A 27,950-nucleotide genomic window follows, 5' to 3' on the forward strand; every position below is an offset into this window, starting at 1 on the left:
GTGCCAACTAGCATGGTCCAACTAAGTCAATGTTTCTGGTAATAGTGATTTCTAGAACCCAACATAGAAATTTGTATTTTGCTCCTTTCTGTATGAAATTTAGATTTTTAAAAGTAATACTTTCATGTTATCATGGGACTCTATTTTAATAGACAACAGATATAACAGAGTATCTAAATTTATAGTGGTAAATTTTAATAGTCTCAAAATTTCACTTGAAATTAGTTTTCAGTATCATAAAGCACTTATTCATAATTCTTAGAAAATGATCAACCCAGTTATGTAAAATGAGTCATAAGTTTATTCTACAATTTTTCTATAATATGTATTCAGTTCTGTAGAAAAATGCAAACATCGCCTTTATTGTTAACATTTGGTTCTGTAAACAAGTTGGCAAAAAGACACCCAATAATTTTTATACACATTTATAAAAATTTCAAGAATATGATCTTTATCACATTTGAAAAGTGTTTATTTTTTTAAAGCCTAAAAGCCAGTAAATGTAGAAGTTGAAGGGGAAGACGAAAACACTGACAACAGACTATTTGAATCTTCCTCCCCCCAAACATGAAAAACATCACATATACTACCATTTTCGGTATAGCTTGTAAAACCCAAAAATTCTGACTTCTCTTCACTAGTCTGAAATAAGTCCAGTAGAGACTGTGAACTACAAATTCTGTCTTCCTCTTGTATAGTAAGACATTCAGTTCTTTCTTTATCTAATTCTACATTTGGTTCCAGATTTTCTTTTTTATTTCTTCCTAACAATATTTTCACTTTCCGGCAGATTTTACCAGAGGGTAAGCTATTCTTACTCTTGATGTCATATTCATTGGGTTCCTCAGGATGACTTTGGGATGGAGTATTTACCTGAATAGGAAGGTGCTCCCGTGAACTACTTACTGCTAACAGACCAGAATCATGACCAAATATTGAAAGAAGGTCTTTTTCCTTCAGATCCTTTGCTGGAAACAGCACGGTATCTGACTTCTGTTTTGGCTGAGATGTACCATTATCCATACTGAAATCAGAAACTTGTATAGATGTCTGTAGCTTACATGGACTGTGATCTGTTCTTACTTCTTCCAAGTCCTTTTCATTTATAATTAATTTATGTTTAGAAATATCAAGAATGCATCCTTGTTCATTTTTATCTGGAGGTAGATGTGTAAAATTGTGTTCTGTGTCACTGTCAGCTGGATTTATCATAGAACATTTATTAGCTGTTTTCTCATCAAGTCCTCTCGTTTCATTTGAAGGGTAAGTGATGTGCTCTGAAATGAACGCACACTTTTCTTCAGGTTGCTGGGTTTCTTTATGTTGAAAACTCTGCTCGATCACCTGTGTATTATTTTCCCTGAAGTCTTTCTGAGAGATAAGTTGCAGTTCTAGCTTTTCTTTTGGTTCAGGCTTTTTCAGGATATTTGCAGTAATAGGAGAAAAAGATCCAACGCTGCATTTTAATCTTTATAGAAAAGAAGAAAAATAAGTAAAAATAATTGCTATCAAAAATTTCTGAGTAGTTAAAAATTAAATTAGTAAAAATCTTTCAGAACTACTTATGAAACTTTTTTAACTAAGTCAGTATTACAAAAATACAGAAATCCTAGCATTCGGCCAAATTTACTTTAGATGTTTTTAAGGTAATAAAAACTTTACAGATGCAGCTGAAAGCTCTTAGTATACACCCCTTCCAATCCACAATCTTCCCTTCTGTCCAGAAGTAACCAGTATCTTGAATTTGGTGTTTAAAAACTATTTTAATCATATGAATCAAGGAAAAATAACAGTAAAGAAATTGGATCTCTTCCTAAATTTTTCATTATCCTGAAAAATTTCACAACTTCTATGATCCGAATATTAATGCTGTCTTTTTTAGTTAGCGATGTAGAAATGAGTATTTATTGAGAAACCTAAGGCAGAAACATGTATCTCTTTATTTATATTTAAGTTTAAAATATCTAAAACCATAGCAAGTATTTTTATATGTCCAGAGATGACAAATGGAGCCTACTGGTAACCTTGGCATGCCAATTTATATTAGACAATCCTAAATTATACATATGTAGGAAGAAACTAAACAGTTTACAAATGTTTTATGATATACATGTCACAGATTACACAGGGATATACAGAATTCTACCTCCCCCTTCAAAATCAGAATGGTTCCTTTTATATTTATTTTGTTTAACTTTCATTTAAGATTCCTCTTGAACAAATGGAAGATAAAAAATATAAAAACATTAGTCGAATACCACCCCTCTCCTTTAAAGTTTAGAGATGTTTAGGTGACTTACCCACAAAGATTAAAATTGTACAGATAATAACATAACTGATTTAAGGAATACCTACTTATATATAAGTACTAGTTCAGAATTTTGCTGCAGATTGAGGAGAAACATTTAGTAAAGTATAGGCAAGACTTAATAGAGGGTAAGTGGGCGAAGGCTTCTTAAAACTTAAGATTTATATAAATTCTAGCTTATTTAGTCCAAGTAGATGGTAAACTTCATGATTTAATAAGGGATGACAAACTATATAGCACATAGGCTAAATCTAGTGTGCTGTTTTCTAAATAAAGTTTCATCGCAACTATAGCCACATCCATTCATTTACATAATGTCTGTGGCTGCTTTCACTGTACAATGGTAAAGCGGAATCGGAGTCTCAAGGTTCTCAGGTTCTCAAAGCCTAAAATATTTACTACCTAGTTTTTTAATTAAAAAAAAAAAACCTCCTCTAGACTACAATGTTAAAAAGAGGACCTTCAAAGTAATCTGAAGGTAAGTGAGCACTTTTGGTAGTAGAGAGAAGAGAGGAAGTAATCAGTTCTACATCCTCAAAATACATATCTTTCTAAGAATAGCAAACTTTAGATTGAATTTTAGCTTAATAAAATAGTTTAATATTCTAGTAAAACTTAAAATTTAGATGGATAAATTACCTTTTCTTCTTAGGCATGCCCTTTTCATATTCCACAAAGTCAAACACTAACTTAGATATGATATCATCAACAACTTGATAGTGATTACTCTGTGCAAAGTTTCTGTGTGGCTCAGTTAGGAGATGCTGAAACAAAACAAAAAAGCATGTAAGTCATAAAATTATATTTTTAAACCAAAAGATACTTTTCTGTTCATTTGCCCCTAAAACTAGGTTTTTAATAACTACTCCAAACCTTTTACTAGAACCTCAAAGGATGTTAAGAAGTAAAATAAAAGTAACTTCTAAGAAACCACCAAACTACAGTTGACCCTTTGAACAACAGAAGGGTTCAGGAAACTAACTCGTACGTAGTTGAAAAATCAACATAAAACTACATCGGCTGTCCCTCTGCATCTACAGGATATTGGGTCCATGACCCCGTGCAAGTACCAAAATCCGAAAAGGCTCAAGTTTCCTATATAAAAGTGCCATAGATCAATGCATACAGTTACCCCTCAGCACCCAAAGACTCTCAATTTTGGATTAAAAATAGTACAGGTATTTCTTGAAAACAATCCACATATTTCAGTGGACTGGTGCAGTTCAAACACGTTTGTTCAAGGGTCAACCTAACTGAAAACAAATGAGCTATTATCAGAAAATGAAGATAAAGACAGAAAAAAACAGTTAACATTTATAGTGTGCTAATGTTTTTTAAAACACTTTTCCTTTTACTACTTTATTTTATCCTTACACAATTTCCCTAAGAAAGGTAGGGCTTATAAAATATTCGGTGAAAGAAATGTTGTAATTTAACATGCATGAAACCAAAACAAGAAGCTATAAGGAACACACAAAGTACAATGAACACTGTATTTATAAAAAAAGATTCATAACTGAGGAACACATTTGCAAATAAACAAATGATTCTATTACCCAGTGCTTATATATAATGGAGAATAAAAAGAAGTTATTCTCAATCCTAAGAGTGGTCAAGAACAAAAGTAAACGAGGTCAGTGTATTAGAATAAAACTCACAGGAAACAAAGTTCCTTCTGATTAGGTGGAATCTCCAGCTAATTCTATCATTTGTCTGTCAGCTAACCAGGAGCCCTAGCTAAATGTCTGTATCAAGACAATCATGGAAGAACCTCACTTCTGTTTCTCTAGTTTCATATAATTTTAACTTGACGGTTTGATTGTATTTCCAAAAGTTAAATTCTCCCATTGTCACAAAAAAACACAGTAGAGTTGACCTTTAAATAACTTGGGGTTTAGGGGCACCAAACCCCTGCGAAGTCGAAAATCCAAGTATAACTTCGACTCCCTTAAGATACCAAAAGCCTACTGTTGACCAGAAGTCTTACCAATGTAAACAGTCAACACATGTTTTGTACATTTATGTTATCTGTTTACAGGGAGCTGGCTGGTCCCACATCCACCTGTGATGGATAAAAATTCAGGAGGGCTATCTCAGGAGAGAGGAATCCCAGCATCACACCAGGTCCCCCACCTCAGGGTTCCAGTGTTGGAAGGTAAGTCCCCATAATTTCTGGTTTCAAAGAAGACAGGAGGGACACAGTGGGAGGGAGAAAATTCGGGGGTCCCAAAAGGTTCCTGTTAAAGAACCCACACAAGGACTCATCTACTCAGACTCACTCCCTCTGAGCTCCAGCCCCATGGTAGCACCTTTGGCATACAGGGAGAAAGCGAAGGATTTGGCAGTAAGGCAAGAGCCAGGGGACAGCTTTCTCCCAGACAGAAAGGCCATGGACCTTTTTCTGAACCCTCCCCACAGAGACCCACAGGTCTGGCAGGCGGGTGCCTTATCCTGAGACTCTATCAACTGCCCTGAAGATCCCCTGAGACTCCAAGTCCCGCTCAACTTACAGGGTCACACAAGCTGTTAAGAGAGACTTCTCCATGTGAATGGATGACCTTGGCTCATGCTTCACAACTTCCTAAATCCTTTCAAACAAGCAACAGCTGACCTCAGTGAGGCCCCAGCCCCCATAACTCTTGCTAAGTGGCCCCAGTAGCAGCCGGTCAATATCCACAGTTTGGCTTCACCTGGGAATCTCCAAGCCCAGCACAAGTACCATCTCGCATTGCTTTATAACCCAGGCAGGGTGGCCCCGGGCAAAACACAGGTTGGGGGCTGACCTTGGCCCGTATCACCTAGGAAACCCCAGGGCTGTATGCCCAGTGGACAGCTGCAGACCATGTCAGAGCACTAACACCTTGCCTCTGCACAGCTGATCCTCCACAGAGGAGGGAGGTTGGTGGTAGGTGGTTACAGCCAATCCTTGTAGCTTACTAGCCTGGGTAAATCCCTCCTATTGATCTGCCAAAAGCAACCAAGACTCATCTACAAGAGGAGGATGTACTCAGCCTACACAATGGGCGCACCTCAAGTACATAGGCTGGGTGATAGAGGAGGCTGTGCCACTGGATTCTACAGGGCACCTACTACATTAGGCCACGCTACCAAGACAGGGAGTCACAGCAGCTCAACCTATTTCTCCTCCCCCTCCATACGATGTAATCTTCACAAGGGCAGGGAATTGGTCTCTTTATTCAATGCCACTTGCCCAGAGCAGTGATTCTTACACTGTAGGTGCACAATATTTGTTGAATAAATGAATAAAAATGACTTTTAAATATACATTTCCACACTTTGCATTCTTAAAATTTCAGGTAATTCTATCAATAAGAAATATATACTTAATAATTTATCAAGTTATAAACCACAATCAGATATTTATTCATACTTTTAGAAATATTAACCCCCCCAATAAAAAAAATTACATTTACCGTTTCGAGATCTTCATATTTTTGCAAGCAACATTCACAATATCCTTTTTTTTTCTTCTCTTTCAATTGGAGTTGAATAGGGATTCCACCATACTTATCGCCATCTGTCTGGATTCTGATGGAAATACATGGTAAAAAGAATTAACTGTCGAAAATAAGGAGTAATTTTAAAATTTTATAGTTCCCTCCTATCAAAATCTGTCATATGATGACTACGGAGCATATTTCAGATCACTTAAGAGAAACAACACATTTTAATTATCTTCATGCTCCCTTCTCAGTCTACATTGTCTAAATACTTAAAAGAGAGTCAGACTTCAAATCTAGCCAAAGAACAAAAATATACAGAGGCAAATCATGAATGATCTGTCTCTCTCTCTCTCTTACACACACACACACACACACACACACACACACCCTCCTCCCCACCCCCCTTGGCATTACCTGAATTATTTTAATGTTTTTTTAAAAGGATTAAAAAAATTACTTAAAGGTTAAACCAACCTTAGTTTAACCTGAGTTTGCTTTTGGATGTTAGGTGGCTTATCTATATCAAATGGACTGGAAGGCTTCTGAACAGAATAATTTATAAAAGGCATACTGGTCTGCTGAAGATAAAATGGTCTATAAAGTCTAAAAGAACAAAAAGAAAAATACATGCAATTCTTATGATAAAAGAAAACACGTTTCAAGTTTTATATGTATTTCAAAATCATGTAATTCATCTGGAATCTGAAATAAACAATAGAAATCATTTAAACTTCCCTTCATAATTCTAGACCCGATATTTTTTAACATATTAAAGTTTGTTTACATTGTGGTAAAACACACATAACAAAATTTACTCTTTTAACTATTCTTAAGTGTATAGTTCAGTCGCATTAAATACATTCAATGTTTTGCAACCATTAACATTATCCATCTCCAGACTTTCTTTTCACCTTGCAAAACTCAAACTCTATACCCATTAAACAGTAATTCCCCATTCTCCCTTTCCCACCAATCCCTGACAACTACAATTCTACTTCCTGTCTCTATGAATTTGATGACTCTAGGTACCCTCATTAAGTGGAACCATGAAATCTTTTATTTCACTTAGCGTAATGTCCTCAATGTTCTTCCATGCTGTAGCATGTATCAGAATTTCATTCCTTTTTAAGGTTGAATAATAATCCATTGTATGTGAACAACACATTATCCATTCATCTGTTAATAAACATTTGGGTTGCTTTTGCTTCTTGGCTATTGTGAATGTATGTGCATGTATCTCTTCAAGACCCTGCTTTCAGTTCTTTTGGATATATACCCAGAAGTGGAATTGCTGGATCATATGGTATGTTTAATTTTTTGAGTAATTTCTATACTGTTTTATCCATAGCAGCTGCACCATTTTTCAATCCCCCCAACACTGCACAAGGGTTCCAATTTCTCCACAAACTCACCAACACTTGTAATTTTCTGGGGTTTTTGATAGTTGCTATCCTAATAGGTGTGAGGTTGAGGTGTAATGCAGTGTCATGATTTGCATGTCTTGGATGATAAGTGATGTTGATTATTAGATGTATTATTTGCAAGTATCTTCTCCCATTCCAAGGGTTGCCTTTTCACTTTATTGTGGCCTTTGTCACAGAGAAATTTTTAATTTTGATGTAGTCCAATTTATTTTTTTTATCTTTTGTTACTTATGATTTTGGTGTCATATCCAAGAAATCGCCACCAAATCCAGTATCATAAAGCTTTCCCCCAGTGTTTTTTCTCAGTTTTATAATTTTAGATCTTGGAACCATTTTGAATTAATTTTACCTATGGTATAAAGGGCCCAACTTAATTCTTTTACATGTGGCTATCTAATTTTCTCAGCACCATCTATTGAAAAGACTGTCCTTTCCCCACTGATGATCTTGGCATCCTTGTCAACAATCATTTAACTATACATGTAAAGATTTATTTCTGGGCTTTTTATTCTATCCCATTGGTCTATATATCTGTCCTTACATCGGCATCAAACTATTTTGATGACCGTATGTTTTGATATCAGGAAGTACAGACCTCCAAGTTTATTCTTCCTTTTCAAGATTGTTTTGGGTATTCAGAGCCCTGTGAGATTCCATATGAATTTTAAGATGGATTTTTTTCTTTCTAAAGAAAAGTCATCATGATTTTGGTAGGGAATGCACTTAATCTGTAGACCACTTTGGGAAGTACTGACATCTTAACAATATGCAGTCTTCATATCCATGAACATGGAATGTTCTTCCATTTATTGGTGCCTTCTCCAGGCCTATTTTTGAATTACATTTTTCCCCCATAGTAATACATTTCATAAACAGAAGCATTCAACGCACATTTATTATCTCAGCAAGTGCCCAAGATAATTCCTCTACATGCCTAATTGGGTAATTAATCAACATGTCTGAGTAAATGGAACATCAAGAGAAAGAAATCTGATTCTCCCATACCAACTTAATTTACTTATACCCTTAATCTTCATTAAGGTTATCCTTACTTTACATAGACCTATCCTCCATTAAGATTAAATGTCAGAGTAAGTTTAGGAAAACTACCAACAAAATGTTAGACTCAAATTTGTGTTTCCAACTAGTACCTAATTCTTTGTTACTAATGTAGAAGCAGTTGTTAAGTAATTGATATAAACCATAGGGTACTGCATTTACCCACAGAATGGTTATTGAAAATATTAAAAAACTGAGTTGGTCTCATGATTGTTCTAAACTAGTTATTTCAAGGAGTTATTATCTATAGCATACTAAACCTAAACTCAGTCCTCAAGCATAAATTAATTAATGCTACTTTCTGTAATTTGTGCAACATGCACACTAGTATAATATAAACCTAACATAAATGAACCTAACAGTATTGACAGAGATACCTTAGTTAGATTTTTCTCTTTTGATACTGTATTTAAATCATAGAAATTGAACTAGATACTTACTGGCTCCCATCTTCCACCTTTACAAAGGGCTTCTTGAGTCTACCTGCTTGAAAACATATAAAACATGATATACAGAAAATAATACAAAACATGATACTATACGCTTACAAATCCAAGTTTTTTTTTGTTTTTTTTTTTTAAACAAAACTACTCTGGTTAAAAAAATGAAAACAGACAAAAACTTGCAACTATGTACCCATTAGCCATTTCCTTTCAATTAGAAGTTTTAAGTCTTAGGTAAGGTTTTTTAATAATGTCAACCCGCTTCAAAGTAACAGAAGCTCTGTCCACATTTTGAGATTCTTAAACTAAAGGATCCCTAAAGGATCTGAGTAGAGTTCAGGAGGCTCTTGAGTTGGAACAGGAAAAAACTCAACTTTTATTGTTAGTAACCTCTAGCTGAAATTTGGTATTTCCTCCAATTTTACGTATAAGAAACATGGCACAGTAGTGTTATTAGTGTGAGTAATTTTGATACAAATTAAAACATATTAATTGCTACAAGTATCTCAAAGCATCATTTATGCTCATCACTTAAAAATTATTGTAATCAGAATCACTTTTAGAGCTTGATTTTAATGTGTAATAAAAGCACATACATCACTATTTCATTAAAAAGTTCTGAGAATTGAATTTCAATAACTGATTCTCTTAGTAATTTAATAATTTAAAAATAATTTTAAAAACATTATTCTGAGGAAGGGTTGTCCATAGGCTTCGACAGATTGCCACAGAGGACAAGGTTCTTAAAAAAGCTAAGAACTACTGGATAAGTCATTTAAAGAGTCATTTACATAATTATTTAAAAAATCCTCACCCAAGGATATAAATTTATTGATTTTAGAGAGACAGGAAGGGAGGGAGGGAAGGAGAGAGACAGAGACAGACACACCAATGTGAGCAGAAAACATCACTTGATTGGCCCCCATACAGCCCTGACCAGGGATCGAATCTGCAACCTTTTTGTGTACAGGACAACACTCCAACCAACTGAGCCAGCCAGTCGGAGTAAGAGTTGTTCATGTGATTTTCAAGAAAATTATGTTCTACTTTCTAAAACAAACCAAACACATTTAAGTGTATCAAAATACTTACTTCTTGTTTTCTGTGTGCCAATACCTACTCTTTTCCCCTAAAAAAAAAATTAATATAGTGAAAATCCTGTGTGTTAAAATAGTAACTGATATTGTGCTCAATACCCTCCACGTATATATACAGGAAAATAATTATATAAAAGAAGGCTGATTATTATGGTTTTGTGGGGTGAAATGAAAAAAAATTGCTTTTTAAAATCAACTCAGCCAAAGAAACGAAAGGTAAATTCAAAAATTAAAGATCTTAACCATTGGAATGGAATTTAGTAATACAAATGCTTTCTTTTACAATACACCCAACTAGTACCTTGTACTATAGCTATAATTTTTGTCTTCACAGAAAGAAATCAACCAATAGGAATAGAGTACAGATAGTGAAATAATCTAGAAATAGTCATATAAATTACTTTTATGTCCTTATTTAGCAGAACCTTTGTGATAAAGTGGACAAAGTAATTATTAAAACATTTGTGATAGTCTATCAATTCCAGTTAAAATGGAATACATCCAATATGGTCAATCAATCCCACTAATTATGTACAACTAAAAACTCTGAATAGAATAAAATAAGCAAGTACCTGCAGACTGAAAAGTAAACAAACGCAGGTACTTTGTTGAAGGAAGTGAAAACTTGGAGAGGCTATCTTTTAGGGGGAAAATTTCCTATCCCCCCATCTTTTCTTTTGCAATGCTGCCTTAAGAATGGATCTACAGCCACGGAGTTGGTGGGATTAGTGAAGCCAGCAACTGCCTCTCCTATACAAACCCCATCCTTATGGCTAGAAAAAACCAGGAAAGTGGATCCTGCCATCCAAGATTACAAAGAGAATTGCTGTATTATGTCTTCTTTCTTTTCTCCCACAGTTTTGCCCTTTGGGTGAGCCCCAGTTATAAAACTGCAATTTTAACAGTACCACAAGCACAAAAAACTGAGTAACTCTGACTTTCTGACTCAAGAAAGTAGGAAATGGGCCCCTGCAGACTAGAGAGTGAAAGGGAAACCACAGAGAAGAGCAACCTAGAGAAAGGGATTCCTAATTCCCTGTATAAATCCACATAAGGACCAGGCATAATTCTAAGATGCATATTCTAAGAACAAAGACAAAGCAAGAGCTTTGAAAATTGGAACTAAGGTTCAAACCACTGCCCAAATCTGGGACTAATTTATAAGTGATGCACAAACAGAAAGCTCCATATAAGTCTTTGAAAATTGAAACTGAGATTAGACCCAACATATACATAAACTGAGACAGAACTGATAGTTTAAACAAAACTGGATGATTGCCTGCTAAAACAATGACAGCAACAACAAAAAAATTAGCCTCCTCCAGGGTATTATAATAGATCTGGAGTCTATACAACATTAATACTTACAATGTCTAATATGCAGTTAAAAACTATTGGACACATTAAGAACCAGGAAAACATGATCAATTCTTGAGGAAAAAAAGATAATCAGATACCATCTCTAAGATGTTCCTCATGTCAGAATTACCGCAAAAAGATACGTTAAATGTAAAAGGAATCAAAATGTTATATCACACAAACACTACTGAAAAGGAAGATAGAGTGGCCATATCAGACAGGAGACTTCCGAACAAGGAATACTAACAGGGACAAAGGAACCTTATACAGGTGTGGGCAAAAGTAGGTTTACAGTTTTGAGTACTCAAAACAGTTTATTCTTCTATCATTTTCCATGCAAACAGCAGTAAACCTACTTTTGCCTACCCCATATAATGAAAAGTGGTATAGCCATTTTGGAAGACAGCCTGGCAGTTTCTTACAATACTAAAAATGTTCTTATCATATGATCCAGCAATCATGAACCTTGGTATTTATCCAAAATAAGCTGAAAATTTATGTCTATACAAAAACCTGCACCTGGATGTTTATATCCATAACTGCTGAAACCTGGAAGCAACCAAGTTGTCTTTTGGAAGGTAGGTGAACATGTCAACTATGGTGCATCCAGACAATGGAATTTTCGATGATAAAAACGAATGAGCAAACAAGCCATAAAAAGACAACAAGGAACTTTTAAATGCCTGTTATTAAATGAAAAACCCATTATAAAAAACAATATACTATATGATTGCAACTCTCTGACATTCTGGAAAAGGTGAAATTACGGAGATAATAACAAAGATCAGTAGTTGCTAAGGGTACGTGGGAAAGGGAGGGATGAACAGATGAAGCATGAAGGCTTTTTAGGTCATAGACACTATATTTTAGGGTACTGTATGTATATTTTGATGGTAGACCTGACTATACATTTATCTAAACCCAAAGACAAAAGTGAACTCTAATGTAAACTATGGACTTTGAGAGACGATAACTTAGTACAGATTCATCAATTAATAACAAATGTACCACTACAGTGTAGGTTGTTGATAGTGGGGGATGCTGTGTGTATACTGCAAGCAAGGTGTGGATGGGAAATATCTGTACCTTCTACTCAATTTTGCTGTGAGTCTGCTAAGGCTGCTCTAAAAAACAGTCTGTATATTAAAAAGAAAACTAATATAAGATGTTTGGGATGCAACTTTGCACAGAGCTAAAAGGAAATTTATAGCAAGTACAGTTCTTTGAAAAAATGAGTAAAATTATTAAAACTAGCCAGGTTGGCCAAGAAAAAAAATGATTCCAGAAATGAGAAAGGAGACACCATTATATACCCTATAAACATTGAAAGTTTAATAAGGAACTATTCAAACACTCCTTCCATCAGTTCAACAATTTTAACAAAATGTACTAATTGCTTGAAAAGCACAAACTACCAAAGTGTATTCAAGAAGCAATAAACCACCTGAGTTTCCACTAATAAATAAACTGAACTCATGTTTGAGAATTTTGCAACAAATTCCACACCCAGATAACCGTATTAGTAAATTCTACCAAATATTTAAAGAGTATAACCCATTCTATCAAAATTTGTCTAGAAAACAGAAATGGAATTACATTCCAGCACTTTATTAAGGCAGCATTATCCTAACACTAAAACCAAAGACGCCAATATTCCTCAAGCACATATACGCTAAAATATCCTCCACAAAATAAGTTGCCGATAAACTGAGGGGGGGTGGGGAACAAAACAAAAACGCTGCAAGTACTGGAATCCAGCTGACCAATTACACATCCTGAATTAATAAAAGGATTTGGTATTCTTATCCTTTTTGTTTGAGTAGAAAAGTAAGATCTTTTCACACCTATTTGAAACAGCTTTTAATTTTTTTCCCTAATGCCTGGCACACAATAGGACTGAACATTTGTTGAATACTAAATGAACAATGGGGGTGACATGTGTAAGCAAGACCCAGTGTTGAAAAAGATAAAAACTACATTTTAGGGTACTGTATGTATGATATTTTGATGTTTAACTTCATGAAATTTATATTTGATTCAACGCACTGGTTAGGCACTGAAACCTGTTAATAAGTAACTTTGAAATCTTCCTCTCCCTTTCTGTTACTACTTTAAGCAGGCCTTCAACATTTCCCCTGATTACAAACATATCATCCCAGAATACTGGATATTTGCATGTATTCAGAATCCATAAATGTCCTGAGTTTAAATTTTCATACATTTCTATGTACAATCCAAATAATCTGCAGAGTGCAGTAGCAAGCATATTTAGCATATTTCAATAAAGAAATATCTACTGATGATTTTGCAAAAATTTGGAAACAGTCATCTGGAAATTTTTTTATTACTTGTAAATGAGACAGACAAACAAAGTATTAGCAGTTTTATTTAAATACTAAATAAATTATTTGTTCCTTTCTGCAAATTATTTATATTTTATGTAAATGAGAACTGATCAAAAATCCTAAGTCACAAAGACTTTATAAATCTTTCTTTAACATGCATATATGAGGTAGACATGATGTAAAACGTTTCTTAATGCAAATCGTGTTCAAGAGAGTTCAATAGCCCCTGTCCGATACTCTTGCCTGCAAATATTCTTTACTGGCAATCGGAAGGTCTTTCCAAAATACCTATCTAACCAGTTACTCTCCCATTAATAATCTCTCTATAATTTTCCAAATCCTTCAAGATAAAATCTAACTCCTTTATACATTGTACAGTCTCCTTTATACTCTTATCTGAACCTATTAATTTTTCCAGCTTCATTTCTTGTCATTCTGTCAACGATCAACTTGAATGAAAATACAGAAATTTGCCAAAACATGCCATCCTGCTTATGACTTCATGTCTTTACATAGTTTCCATAAATTTTCCTTTTTAGATTCTAGCCGTTTAATGATTGAGTGGGGGGAAAAAAAAAAGCGGACCACAAAATAATGCTCTGAGAGCTAAGAAAACCATGAGAAAGTTAAGAGATAAGACAAGTTCCATAAGTTCAAGGGAAAATTAACAGTAATTGAGCCAATATGATTTTTTTAAAATTGTTTTTCTTTCCAATATGACTGGTTTTAAAAAGTGGCAATGATTTAGAAATTGGTCAGTAGGCTGAAGAGTGAAAAGTATAAAAATGGAGATTTGAAAAGTTTGGATAATATAAAGATTATATAGCAGTTAGGGAGGAATGGTAGAGCAAGGGAGGTTTTATTGCATTTGTTTTAAAAAATGAAAGAAGCTCTATTATGTATAGCAGCTTCAAAGAGGAAGCTACTAAAAGGGAAGAGACTGAAGATATGGGAACATTAGTTACAGAGTGCAAGTCCAATGCAGCTGTTCAACAAATATTTTGAGGTTAGGCCAGGTAGTCGTAGCATATGACAAGATTTTGCTATACCACCATCTAGAACAGCTGAAAAGTAAGTATACTTCCTACTTATTTTCCCAAAAGGAATATATTATCTATATTAAAAACATCTCACAAATAACCAACCAAAGAAAATAAGAAACAAAATGATGCCACCATCCCAAGAACAACTTTACCTCATGAAGAAATCCTAAGGTTAAATGATACACATCAATTTATACAAATAACAGAAATATGCACACAGTATACAGGCTTATGCCTAGGATATCCTAACAATACCATTTTCTACTTGGCAAGGAAAATAAAATCTACAGATATGTAAACAAAAACTAAGCTTGATCAATTTAATTTAAAAACTGAGGAAAATAACATACCACATCTCTTCCAGAAGTGCTTGATTTCTTGAGTAAATACAATTCTTTTTTCTTTTGCTCAATGTAGTATCTAATGTCTTTATTAAAAGAAAGATTTAAAATTAATATTTTTACCTTTGAAGTTAAACACTGATATTTTCTTTTAACTGTATTACATTTACATGAAAGAATTATCATATCAGGTATCTCTTGCAATCAGAATTCTCACTATGTAAAGTTCAGAACCAAGAGACACAAATAGATACTTACAAGAAATATTGTCAAAAAACAAGGGTAAAATCCTTACCATCAATATGAAGAATTTTTACTCCCCACGATAAGGCATTTGATAATATACTATTTGAAGGAATAAAATCCTGTTAAAAAAAAAAAGTGGATAGTTTTTCAGGAAATTATTACTTTAAATGAGCTGAATTTAAAAATTATTTGAAACAATGAACAAACCCTATAGACACAACAGCAACGACAGCATCAGTTTTTTCTTCTGGAATTTCTAAAATCAATCCTGCTTAGTATAGTCCCATAATCTTGACAATCAACGCACACTGTAGCCTTAGAGTTTATAGTTTCAAGAACTTAATCCATTTAAAATTACAAAAATGCTACAAGCTTCAAAAGTCTCCAGTAATACTTTAGAAGGCCACAAGATGGAGATGCTTTTTCATGAAAAGTAGATTCTGTTCTTTGTAAAATGAGATACTGGCTGATATGTAAGCTTTTCCTATTAAAATGAGGAAAGAAATTTCAAGAACATCTCTGTTTTCCACTGGAGTTTTTAATAACAGAATATATACTGTGAGTTTTTAAAGTTCCTACTTACGTGGTCCTTGATAGCTTTTTCAACTAATAATTTTCCTCTGCTCAAACACACCTATAAAAAGACCAGAGAACAATTAAACACAGTGCCTCAATGAAAAAAGGTTAAAAAGATAAAATGGCTAAAGTAAATAGATAAAATTTATAGGTACATTTTAATATAAACATGAAATTTTAAAAAGATAAACTTTGTACAAGTGTTAGTGACTATCACTTAGTGGAAATAAATGTATAGTAAAAAGCAATTTCCTTAAAGGTCTTTGTAAAATTCACTCTTATTAAAAAGTCTGTTTCTTTTCTTTCTTTTCTTTTTTTTTTGGTGAAGCAACTAAACTCAATTGAACATTGTTGAGACCCCAGGTCAGTTCTACAATAAATTCTATTAAATATGAAAAATAAAATAGCCTAGGACATTTTATTTGTGTTCTCCTGAAACTGTCTATAATTAAATATTAAGTTTACATTTTAACATTCCATTAAACTGAAGATCTAAGAATATAGTTAACTGATATTGTTTTTACATGGCATTTCACTTTTTAAATAAACATTAGAAAAAGCAATTGAAATACCAAGAACAATTAATGTGGAACTAGTCACTGGTGTAAAATCTTGTTCCTCCAAAAAAGCATCAACTAAAAGGATGTATGAGCCTTTCTTGATCTCCTCTCCTTTGACTTTTTTTCTTCTACGTATTTGTTTCTTTTTTAAGTGATATCTCTTACGTAACTCATTTCTTCCATTTGCTGCCCTGCCCCCATTTTTCTTGCTTTCCAAATGGCTACTGTAGATAAGTTGAGAATATTTTAAAATAATTACCTATTGATCTAAAAATAAGATAAACATTTCAGTTTTTAATCTCTTCCCTTCTCCACACTCAATAAATCAGTTTAACTTATTCTTTATTATCTTCCAACTTATTGGCAACGAATAGAGGATCAAATGTCAATAATTTTTCTATAGAAGGGGTGGGCAAACTTATCCTACAAAGGGCCAGATATTACATGTTTCAGACTCTGCTGGCCACGTAGTCTCTAACCCAACTATCCAATTCTGCTTTTATTTATTTACATATTGAATGGTTGCAAAAAAGTAAGTGATCAGTCAATATGTAAACAAATGGGTATTGGACAAATAGATATAGACCAATAAATCTTTATTTGTGGACAATGAAATCTGAACTTCATATAATTTTCACTTGTCATAAAATATTCTTCTTTTAATTTTCTCCCAATTTGAAAATGTAAAAACCATGTTTAGCTTGCAAGCTATAAAAAATAGGTAACAGGCTGGATATGGCCTGTGTCTACAGTTTTCAACAACTCTATACCAAACAAAAGATTTCCATTTCTTCTTTAAAACAGTGATCCATTGCTACTTTTTAGTTGTAAATTACTCTAAAAAAATAAATCCATCTCTAAATGCAAAGGAATATATTAAGAATCAAAATATAACAACACAAGCACTATTAGGAAAAAAAAATAAGACAGCAACCTTGTAATGACTGGAAAGCTACATATAATTTAAACATTGTTGTAAGTGAACTCTGCTGCCAGCCTCCCCTTAAAAATCATGAGATCCTCAGTCTGTAAGCCTTTGAGAGTCTCAAAGCATATTTAAGAGACTTACTGCCTCTGGAGACTTAAATGAGCTTCCATCATGACTGGGATGAGGTGAAGTGGTTTCTGCAGTATATGCAGATTCTGGACTTGGTACAGGAGAAATTCGTCCAAATGTTTGTGCAAATTTAGCTTCCTTTTTATTTGAAATAAGATAACTGATATCTTTGCTGAGAAATTCTTCAACTCGCTAAAGGAAAACAAAATATTTTTAGGTAAGTCATATAAATCAAACTATTTCATATGCTATGCACAGATAAAATGCCAATTTGACACATTTTAGTACGGTATAAATTATTTTTTATACAGTATTCTTCTGAACCTAGAGTTCTCAGTACTATGGGACTTCGAGTAAGAACACAACAGCAGGGGCCAGATACTATTTTAAGTACTTTATACATATCCTCATTAATTTAATCCACAAAACAACCACATGGCACTAATCTACATTTTGTGATGAAGAAAACTGAAGAGAAGTCAGGTGACTTGCTTGAGATTATACCAGTAGTAAAGAACAGAATTTGAACACAGGAGTTTGGATTCAAGTCCATGCTCCAAATTTACCTAATGATGGAAATGTTCTTTATCAGCATTAAGCAACATGGTAGCAACTTGCCACATGTGGCTACTGAGTATCTGAAATGTAACTAATGTGACTAAACAACTGAATTTTCAATTTAAATAACCACGAGGCTAATGACTTCCTATTAAACTGCAATTCAAAAATCATGAAGTTATAATATCATCCCATGGGGCTTAAACTAATAGGAAGGAGAGAAACCTTACCCTTAAGAGAGTAAGACAGTTTGAAGAGAATTTCCCTACTAAAATGTTTGAAAACCACAACTTAAATGCTTGAATTTATAAACTCATGTACCAATGTCAGTATTATCAAAGATCACTCCCATTCCAAGAGCAGGAAAGTTAAAATAAGTAGAAATAAATACTAAAGACTTCTAAAGTATTTTCAAGAGCTTTATCTAATTATATGAGATCTTACTTAAAATATAGAGATAACTTAAAAAATGAAGGCAAGTATGTCATAGACGAGTTAATTTCATGTAAGCATTAAACAGAATGTGCTGCTAAGGCCAGTGGCTCCCAGGTTAAATGCAAATCACTACTCCACAGCCCCCGTTTGTTTGCTGAGCCACATGTTCATTAACAAGTAAATAAATTAAGTATCCCCATTTATTTATTCCAATGATTACAAACTCAAATGCCTACAAGGGCCAGCAGAAATATAAATGAATATTTTACATATCAACTATTTTCATTTTCAGAAATTTTTGGCCCTACCACTGCCAGTTTCCAATTTTTCAAAAGTCTAATTTCTTATACATTTTTTTGAAAACTGTGATAAAATATAAAACTTACCACTTTAACAATTTTTTAGATGTAAAATTCAGTGGCACTAAATACATTTACAATGTTGTGTAACCATCAGTATCATTTCCAGAACTTTTTCATCATTGCTAGCTGACACACTATATACATTAAACAACTCCCCATTCTTCCCATCCCCTTTCGATCTCTATTTTACTTTCTGTTTCTATGAATTTGACTACTGTAGATATCTCATGTAAGTGGAATCCCGTTTTTGCCCTTTTGTGTCTGGGTTATTTTACTTAGCATGGGTAAGAATTTTATTCCTTTTCAAGGCTGAATAATATTCCATTTTATGTATACACATTTTCTTTCTCCATTCATCTGTCAACATTTGGGTTGTCCCCACCTTTTGGCTAACAGGCCCCTTAAGTATAGGCTTCTCCCACTAAGTGAGTGTTCTAGGAACCCAACTGTATCAATATACCAGCTGGTGTTGTTGTGAGAGGCTGTGTTCAGCTACATTGAATTTTTTTTTGAAGACTCTTTCAACGGATTAGCCCATTTCATGGTGGGTAATTTATGAGCACACCTGTCCACAGCAGTTCTTGAAAACGGTCTGGCCCCCATGCCCCACCTTCCCTAGCCACCTAAGTTCACCCTGATCAACGTTTTTTTTTTTGTTTCCCCAGATGAAAAAAAATCTTCAAAGGGAAACGGTTTGCTAATGTGGAAGAGGTGAAACAAAAAACAGCAGAAGCACTAAAAGGGATCAAAACCAACAAGCTCAAAAACTGTTTTGAGCCGTGGAAAAACATCTCAAAAGATGTTTATTACATCAAATGGAAAGTGCTTTGAGGGTGACTTGAAATTTAAGTATGTAAGAAATTATAATTTTTTATAAATAAATTCCAGTTTTGGGGGGACCACCACCCTTACATGACTATATATTCAAGCCCTTGCTGTCAATCCCTTTAGGTACGTATGCAGAAATGGAATGGCCTGACATTATATGAGTTCTATTTTTAATTTTTTGAGGGACCCTCATACTATTTACCATAGCAGTTGTACCAATTTATAATCCCACCAAAAGTACACAGAACTCCAATTTCCTTATATCCTCACTAACACTTTTTGATAGTGACCATCCCAATGAAGTGAGATAGTACTGCGTGTGGTTTTGACTTTTATACCCCTAATGGTTCATGAAGCTGAGCATCTTTTCATGTGTTTATTGGCCATTTCTAGCTCTGTGGAGAAATGTTTATTCAAGCCCTTCACTTAATTTTTTGATCAGGTTGTTGTTGTTGAGTTGTAGTTCTTTACATATTTTGGATACTAATCCCTTATGAGATATATGATTTGCAAAATTTTTTCTCTCACATTCTGTGAGTTGTCTTTTCACCTTCTTGATAGCACCCTTTGACGAGCAAAACCTTTTCATTTTTACGAAGTCCAATTTATCTATGTTTTCATATTTTTGCCTGTGCTTTTGGTGTTATGTCCAAAGAATCAACACCAAATCCAATGTCATCAAGATTTTTCCCTATACATTCCTCTAAGAGTTTTAGGTCTTATGTTTAGATCTTGATCCATTTTAAATTAATTTTAGCATATGACATATGATAAGAGTAAAATTTCATTCTTTTGCAAGTGGATATCCAGTTTTCCTAGCTTCAGTTGTTGAAAAGATTATATCATTTCCTTATTAAATGGTCTTGGCAATCTTGCTGAAAAATCATTTGACCCTTTATTTTTATGTATTTCATTTTTGTTATTTTTTTCATTCAAAAAAAGTATTTCTTAAGCCTCTCAGGAACTGTGCTCAGAGCTAGGGACACAGCAATGGACTCAGGGAGCTTGAGGTTTATATTTGCAAATAAGTATTTCATACACAAGTGGATGCTAGAACTATGTAGAAAAATAAATTGGGATGAGAGGAAGACAGAAGGTGCTATTTTAGACAGAATTGTTGACAAAGACCTCATTGATGGGGCAGAGACCTGAACGAGGCCAGGGAGGAGCTTTGTGGATCCTGAAGCAAGTCTTCTAGGCTAAAGAAAGAGCAAGTTTGAAGATTCTGAGGCAGCAGGAACAGTTAGAGAGGAATGCAAATGCTTTCTCCAGCTGTGGGCTCTTCATCTTAGTGCTTACCCATTGGTGCTCTTCTTCTCTTTCTCGGTAAGGTCCCTTGGCCCTGGCTGGGAAAGGTTCGGCTCCTTTAAACTGTGAAGATTCTCAGTGTCCTATGTAAACGTGTCCAGCAACCCGGAGTTTTCAGAGGGGCTCACACTTAATTCTATTCTGACCCTGACTTACTGGCCATTTACCTTTCTCTTTGGACTGCTCTCATCTTTCCCTCTAAGCCTGACTTCTAGAAGTGCTCTTGACTTCATTTGACTGTGACTCTCAACCTAGAGCAGCTGTGTTGACCTGATCTGGGGTCATGTTCTCTGTGGTCCTGACACCCCTCTTGGGGGTGGCTCCCTCAGACTTCTTAGGTTCCTAGAGCAGGACCAGCATTGGTTGGCCATCAGCAATTCTTGCCATTGTGTTATCTGATAGACTTGAAGTGTTAGGTATTCAGAAGAAACTTCAATGTCAGAAATACTGAGACATTTCTAGACCCAGAGGCACGCTTCTTATACAGGAGATTCTGCAATGGAGGGAGGTTGTCTCTGCTTAGCATGCTGAAGCCACATCCCTGGTACACTCTCTAAGATTAGAACTTTGAACTAACTAGCAATGTAATTGGCAATCTTGTGTCTCCTGGGAGACGTCATTCATGGCTGTTGATGACTCCCTGGGTCTATTCTGGATGATATGCACAAACTGCAGTGCAGGCTGGTTCTCTCTCCTGGGCACCTCTTCTTGTGGCAATTCAGCAGTCTCGATTGCTTTGTTATTCTGATGTTGTCATCATGATAAATGTCTTCCTGGCTTCACAGCAGGCAAAGGGAAGGCTGGCAGTTCACACACCAGCTCCTAAATGCTTTGACCCAGAAGTGACAAACACTTTCTTATTGGACAGAGCCCATTAGCCAAAACTGCCCATAAGACTGACTAATTGCAAGGAGATTGCAATGTGGGGGAAACATGACTATTTAGTGGGTGGAAAATGTCTGTGCAACAGTACACCCTTGAATACACGTAAAATAACAAACACCTCTCCAAGGGGGATGATTTAAATTCCCATGTAGTCATTGCATCCAGTTCTAAGTCCAGTATCTCCAAGGGTGTGCTATATGAAACATCGGCATCAGGTCAAGAAGGTCATTGTGGTCCAGAGACCTGTGAACTAAATGACAAGTTATCTACCTTTCTCCCTCCACACCCAATATACTATAAAGATACAGGGACAGGACAACCACAAAATACGCTGTTTGGGGGAGGGGGAGGAGACTGTGAGACATACAGCAGTCTATGGTCAATAACAGGGTCTGGGGTTCTCTACTGCCTTTGGTCCCACCTCTGGAAGTTTCTTCTTTTTCATCATTTTCATTGGTCAAATATGAAGTGAGCGTTGGGGAACGTGCCGTTCTAGAGGGTTGCATGGGATTCTGTTATTTCCTGCTTGCAAAGTATTAAGTCCCAAATAGTCTCTTTCAAACCAACAAGGGCTTCCTCAACCATCTGCTTCCAGTCAATTCTCTGAGCCAGCAAGCACAGCCATAGTTCTTTTAGAAAAAAGATCCAATCTTTATTTCCTTGCTTTTTTACCCCCATGGTGCTCCATGTCTCCACTGCACGGCACTGTCTGCTTTGGTGGGAAAACTATGTCTTTCACTGGATTTTGCCCCAAGTCTATATCCAACTGAAAAGTTATATTAAGTACCATACCATCAGTCTTACTTTTTCCTCTCTGAGTTGCTTTGGGTCTTGGTTGCTCAAATGTTTTTTCAGTTCTCTTAGGAATCAAGACGTGGTACGTTGATCAACTTTTATCAGGTCTCAGATTCCTGGAATGTGTTTCCTTTCTTTTCTATTTGAAAGCCAGTCCATTGTTTCACGAGCTCATCTTTCTTCTAACACCTTGTCACATGTAGTCTATAGTAGTCTCTTCCCTTGGAGCCTACATTAATACTGTCTTCTACATCACTGCAGGCAATTGGCTGCATAACTAGGACTGCCATTTTTCCAAAGTTTGACATTAGTGTCCTCACTGCCCATCGCTTGGCCACTGAGGCCATGTCACATACTTCATTTCTGAGGCTTTTGTTACAGCAGCACCCTGGACTAGGTGATCCATCTATCTCTGAGGTCCCTCCAAACTGCAACATCCTGTGATTCCAAGATGATACACGGGGGTGTGTCCTACAGTAAAATCCTGCTGTCAAAACACTAGTGTTGGAAGCATGTGCATTATACCCATAAAGAAATCTATACAGAGAGTAAATACTGGACACCTGCTTATAAATATTGAGCAGAAGGAGAATAAAAAGGTACTAGCAGGATCTTTAGTTGGTGAGTGTTCCATAGTTTTGGTGCAATGGTTCCATGCCAATTCAGTTGATTGTTAGCTGTGGTAATGATGATGCTGATGCTAATGTGACCCAGAGGAGCAGTAAGAGAGATTCTCAGCTTCCCTCTCAATTGACCCTTTAGGTGAGGGTTGATTTCTGATCTTTCGCAGTGGTCTATATATGTTTGCCCTTATGCTAGTACTACACATTTCCTTTAGTTTTCCATTTCCTGTAGCTTGAATTGCAACTCTTTAGTAGTAAATAAAATATCATTTACAATTTGGCCCCAGAGTAACATTGTTTCTTGTCATCTTCCCCCTCTAAAGCACAAACTCAAGCAATATTGTAATTTTAGCAGTTGCTTGAAAGAAGCACACATACATTTTGAATATGCTCTTTCTTCTCCTTCGTTTGTTCATTCTGCCTGCTATATTAGTGGGCTTTCAAGATTTGACTCAAACTTTATCTCCGGTATAATTCCTAAAGGCACAGTCAATCATTTCCATCTCTATATTCTAATGTCAATTTCTACATAATTTCTGTTAAAGCACTCATAACGTTATACTTTATATTATTTATTTAACAAACCAATGTTCCCATAGAATAAGAATTCCTGTAGGACTAGAGTACCTCTAATTTTTACACCCCCAGCATCTAAAATAGTGCTGGTATGTGGGAGACACTGGCGGAATAATTTTTCAATGAATTTCCACATCCAAATCATTCATTCCTCAAGGTTGAGTTCAAATTTTGGCTGCAAAATGGCAAGAGTCCTCAGTTGGATGTTATGTTTCCCTCTTCCTGACATTCTATGTTGTATTAAAATTAATTGTACCCATGACATCTCTACCTAGCTCGAAGAAGATGGATATCAGAATCATTTTTAACTCTAATAGAACACTTAATACTATGCCCTATAGTGCTTAGTTTTATCATGGTCTTCAAATTACTAGCTATTGTTATTTTCTGACAACTCAGTGTCACGATGAACATCAAATAAGTAACTGTCTTCAAGTTCATGTTACAGCAAGGTATCTGTCATTATATCTCTATTCTATTCCCACTGCCTTCTTTTAGTTCAAACTGTTTAGACATATACCTAAATGTGGCTGGTTCCATGCCCTTTTTAGACTGTTTTGTAACAGTTACTTTCCTTGCCACAGTTAAAGATATTTCCCTATTATGTCAGACTTCATTGCTCTGCTCTTAGTGGTTGAATTTGTCAGGAGTGCACTCTCTAGATAAAAAAAAGGACACAGATGGTAATAATCTGAAGCAAGATAAATTACAAAAGGGGCTAAATAATCATAAAATTTAACCAGCAAGCATTAATTTTTTCAAGGAGTACCTATTAAACTAAACAGTATTTAAAGTTGAATCCTAGAACTCTTAAATTAGTGTCTAGAGGTCAAAATTCCTTTATAGTTTACTAGGAGATCTTCATAGCCAAATAACTTTTAGTGATAAACATGATAATGTGCAAGGGACAGAAATCAGGACATCACTGAATTACTAGAAGGACAGTATGTGGGGAGATCAGAATTTGATTAAAATTTTTTTCCAAGAAACAATTAAGGAATCGAGTTAATAAAATTTAGTTGAAAGTCAACAGCTTGGGGAAAAATTTGGAAACTTATGCCCTTAATATGCACTTCACTTCATTGGTCAACCTCAAACCCTTTTAGGACAAAAATCTGAAATGTATAAAACCAGAAGCCTCTATTATCTAATGCATAAATTAATTTAAACTTTGTTGCCCTGGTTGAGTGGCTCAGTTGTTTGGAGCATCATCCCCTACACCAAAAGGTTGCAGGTTTAATCTGCAGCCAGGACAGACACCTAGGTTGCAGATTTGGTCCCCTGTCCAGCAGCATGTACAGGAGGGAGGCAAATGATTGATATTTTTCTCTCTCATCGATGTTTCTCTCTCAAACCAATAAACATATCCTCGGATGAGGATTACATTTTCTTTTCTTTTTTTTTTTTTTTGGTTTGTTTCTTGTAAGTGCCCAGGAACTGATGGGGGTGAGAGGAGGAAGGCAAAGGGGTTAGCAGTCCCTGCATTAGCTTCTATGTTGCTGTTATAACTAAAGCGTTTGTATTGGCTTTACACATTGAACTTCTGAATACAACTTTGTTTCAGGTGTTCCACTGTTAAAAGCACAAATATAAAATCACTGATTTAGATCAGAAGGGTTAACAGATATGCATCATATATGAGAAAGCTGCTCTTTGTAACTAGTTAATTGCTAGAGGAACAGAATGGTGCAGTAGCATGTTTGTCTGGGAATTAGGCCAATCCTACCCTGGGCCAGTCATTTACCCTCTTCCTGACCCTTAGGTACTTAACTTTTAAAATGAAGGGATCTTTACTCAATGTCTAAGAGTATCGTAACAAATTAAGACACTCTTGTGAGGTGTTATACTTAATATGGTTGCAGGACCATAAAACATGACTTTTAAGAATAGTCATATGGTTATTATGATATATGCTACTACTATGACAAGATGTGTTACAATGTTTTAAGAAAATGAGTAGCAAACAAGTAGAATAGCTTTTCAAAGATAGGTAAATAAAATATTGCAACAATAAACAATTCCAAGAAATTTGTTACTTGTATTCCAATTTCTATTCCAGTGATAACAGGATCTGTTCAGGATGTTAACCTTAAACTCAAAGTGCAGCACAAACCTTTTAAGCAGGAAGGATTAGGGAATAAATTAATAAAATCTTAGCCTTACTTGCTAAAATTTACCTAATACTAATCCTAAGAAGCTGTTAGAATTTTACCCAAATTTTCTGATTTCCTAATCATTTACTTAATGTACAAGGCAAGAAAGAAGGAGGCTTTCCAAATTCTGCTACCTTAGTGACATTCATTCTGCTGAGAATTTTATCACTCAAGAGCAATTTTAATTCTCAGATTTTACTTGTTCTGTAAGTAATGTTCTTCGTATTATGCTAATAGAGACAAATTTATGTAGCTCCCTAATAATCATAAGCAAAGAGTTCCTGCTATCTGGAAGACATCCCAACATTACATTGAGAAGGCAAGTAGCAGGCGGTTCCACCAGGACAAGGGAGTCTCACTTCTCACACTTTGAGAGCTTTACACTGAACTAATAATCACAGAAACCTTCAAGTCTAGTCAGGCTATAAAAGGTTAAAAGCAGATTGTTTCCCCTTAATGACATACAGCTGATAAAAATTTTGAGCTTGGTGTTTATATGGTTATAAGTTTCCCAAAATGAAAAATTTAAATGTTACATATTAAAAAGTACTAGTTACAAATTTTTCCTTTTTTGTCAGTGTATGATTTTGACTTACCCCTCCCAGATCCTTAATGTCCTTTTGCAGTTTTTCAGATATGGTGACAGAAGGTAAGTCAATGTAAAATACCTTTCCCCAAAGTGGCTTATATTTGGACTTTTCTGGTTTGTTATCGGTTTTCAGAGATTTCAAAGATGGTCTGTTTTTTTCATTTTTGAGTTGGATTCCACCTATTGTTTAAAAATTTAGAATTAGATGTTTTTGCAGACAGATAATTTCTACTGTTTTAAAAATAGTTCTTTATACAATAATCATATTGCAGAGTGGAAAACCTTTATCCCACCAATATGTCATATTTCTTTGTAGCACCACTTAGGATAATGGCAAAATACCCTATATATTTTAACAGACACTATATTGTAAAATAATTATTGTTTACAGCCAGTAGTTGAGTCTGAAGGATTGTTATGCGTTTTGTGTTTTATGTATTAAGGTGGGGAACAATATAAAACCTTACGGATTTTTTTCTCCTTAGAACATAAACTTCATGGGGTATTTACTTAACAAACATTTCTGGAGCTTCACCATTCTGTTGAACACTAAAAACTGGTGCTTAAAATGTTAAAACATTTAGCAATGCAAGAACCTATGTTACCCAGTATGATCTAGTCCTCAAGGATTCCTCACTGCTCAAGGTTTAGTGTCACATGGAGGTTGTCTATCTGTTAAGAACTGAATGGGCCATTTGAGGAATCAAATCACCATTCATTTTATTATTTCCTTTAAAAAGAGATCTGAGTTCCAAAGTGCTTTAAAAATTAACTTTTTGAACACAATCTGTCCATATATTGGTTATTATGTATATGTATCATATATACGCACACATAATATACAGATTAAAGAGAACTGAAAATGGAAATTTGGTTTTGTTTATATGAAAACAGCAATGGCGTATTTGACATACACATTGTTTCAACTTTATGAGTGAAGAACATAAAAGAGTAAGACCAAAAGTCTTCCCACAATCACCCAATTTAATCATGAAGCAAAAAGCCACGAGCACATCTGCTCTTAAACTGAGACTCGAGTCGCAGCATCTGTGGGAGCCCCAGCGAGCTCCCAGGTCCGCACATTGTTCTCAGGTTTTACAACCAAGGGCACCACCTGGAATTTGGTGGCCGCGCCAGGAGCGCGGAGAGCGCGAAGGCCGGGCCGAGATCCCTTCTCTTTTTGAGGCAAAACCCTAAACCGAGCGAGCTTTCCCTTCAGGCCACAGAGAAGGACGCACAAGCCAGAAAGGAAGGAGGGACCCAAAGGAAATCTGTAAAGAATCAATGGTGGAACCAAGGCGTAGGAAAAGATTAAAGAGACTGCAGGCGGAGGAGGGGCGTCCTACCCTGGAAATGTCCTTTGCTGTGGATCCTCATGGCTCCGGAGTTCATGGCAGCCGCCCGGCACCTACATGCTGGCTCTGGAGAGGGTGTCGTGCCGGGTGGAGGAGAAAACAAGGCTCCTCGAGGCCCGTTGACCCGCCAGTCGCCTTTCCCCTTCCGCAGACTTACCACA

General features: G+C 35.3%; 1 protein-coding gene across 1 annotated transcript; it reads right to left on the reverse strand.

The window, feature by feature from the left end:
• Positions 1-475: 475 nt before the first annotated feature.
• Positions 476-27,940, reverse strand: DBF4 (DBF4-CDC7 kinase regulatory subunit). The gene is made up of 12 exons (XM_054564592.1): positions 27,781-27,940; positions 26,442-26,614; positions 17,335-17,514; positions 15,713-15,763; positions 15,179-15,248; positions 14,893-14,969; positions 9,791-9,827; positions 8,696-8,741; positions 6,247-6,375; positions 5,743-5,857; positions 2,948-3,072; positions 476-1,468 (listed from the first exon to the last, which is right to left on the reverse strand). Exons 1-12 carry the CDS (start codon positions 27,824-27,826, stop codon positions 487-489), a joined length of 2,031 nt encoding a protein of 676 aa, XP_054420567.1. The 5' UTR covers positions 27,827-27,940; the 3' UTR covers positions 476-486.
• Positions 27,941-27,950: the final 10 nt, after the last annotated feature.

This window comes from Pteronotus mesoamericanus, unplaced genomic scaffold (assembly GCF_021234165.1).
Source record: "Pteronotus mesoamericanus isolate MK-2021 breed Mesoamerican mustached bat unplaced genomic scaffold, CSHL_Meso_final scaffold_85, whole genome shotgun sequence".
Taxonomy (NCBI): domain Eukaryota; kingdom Metazoa; phylum Chordata; class Mammalia; order Chiroptera; family Mormoopidae; genus Pteronotus; species Pteronotus mesoamericanus.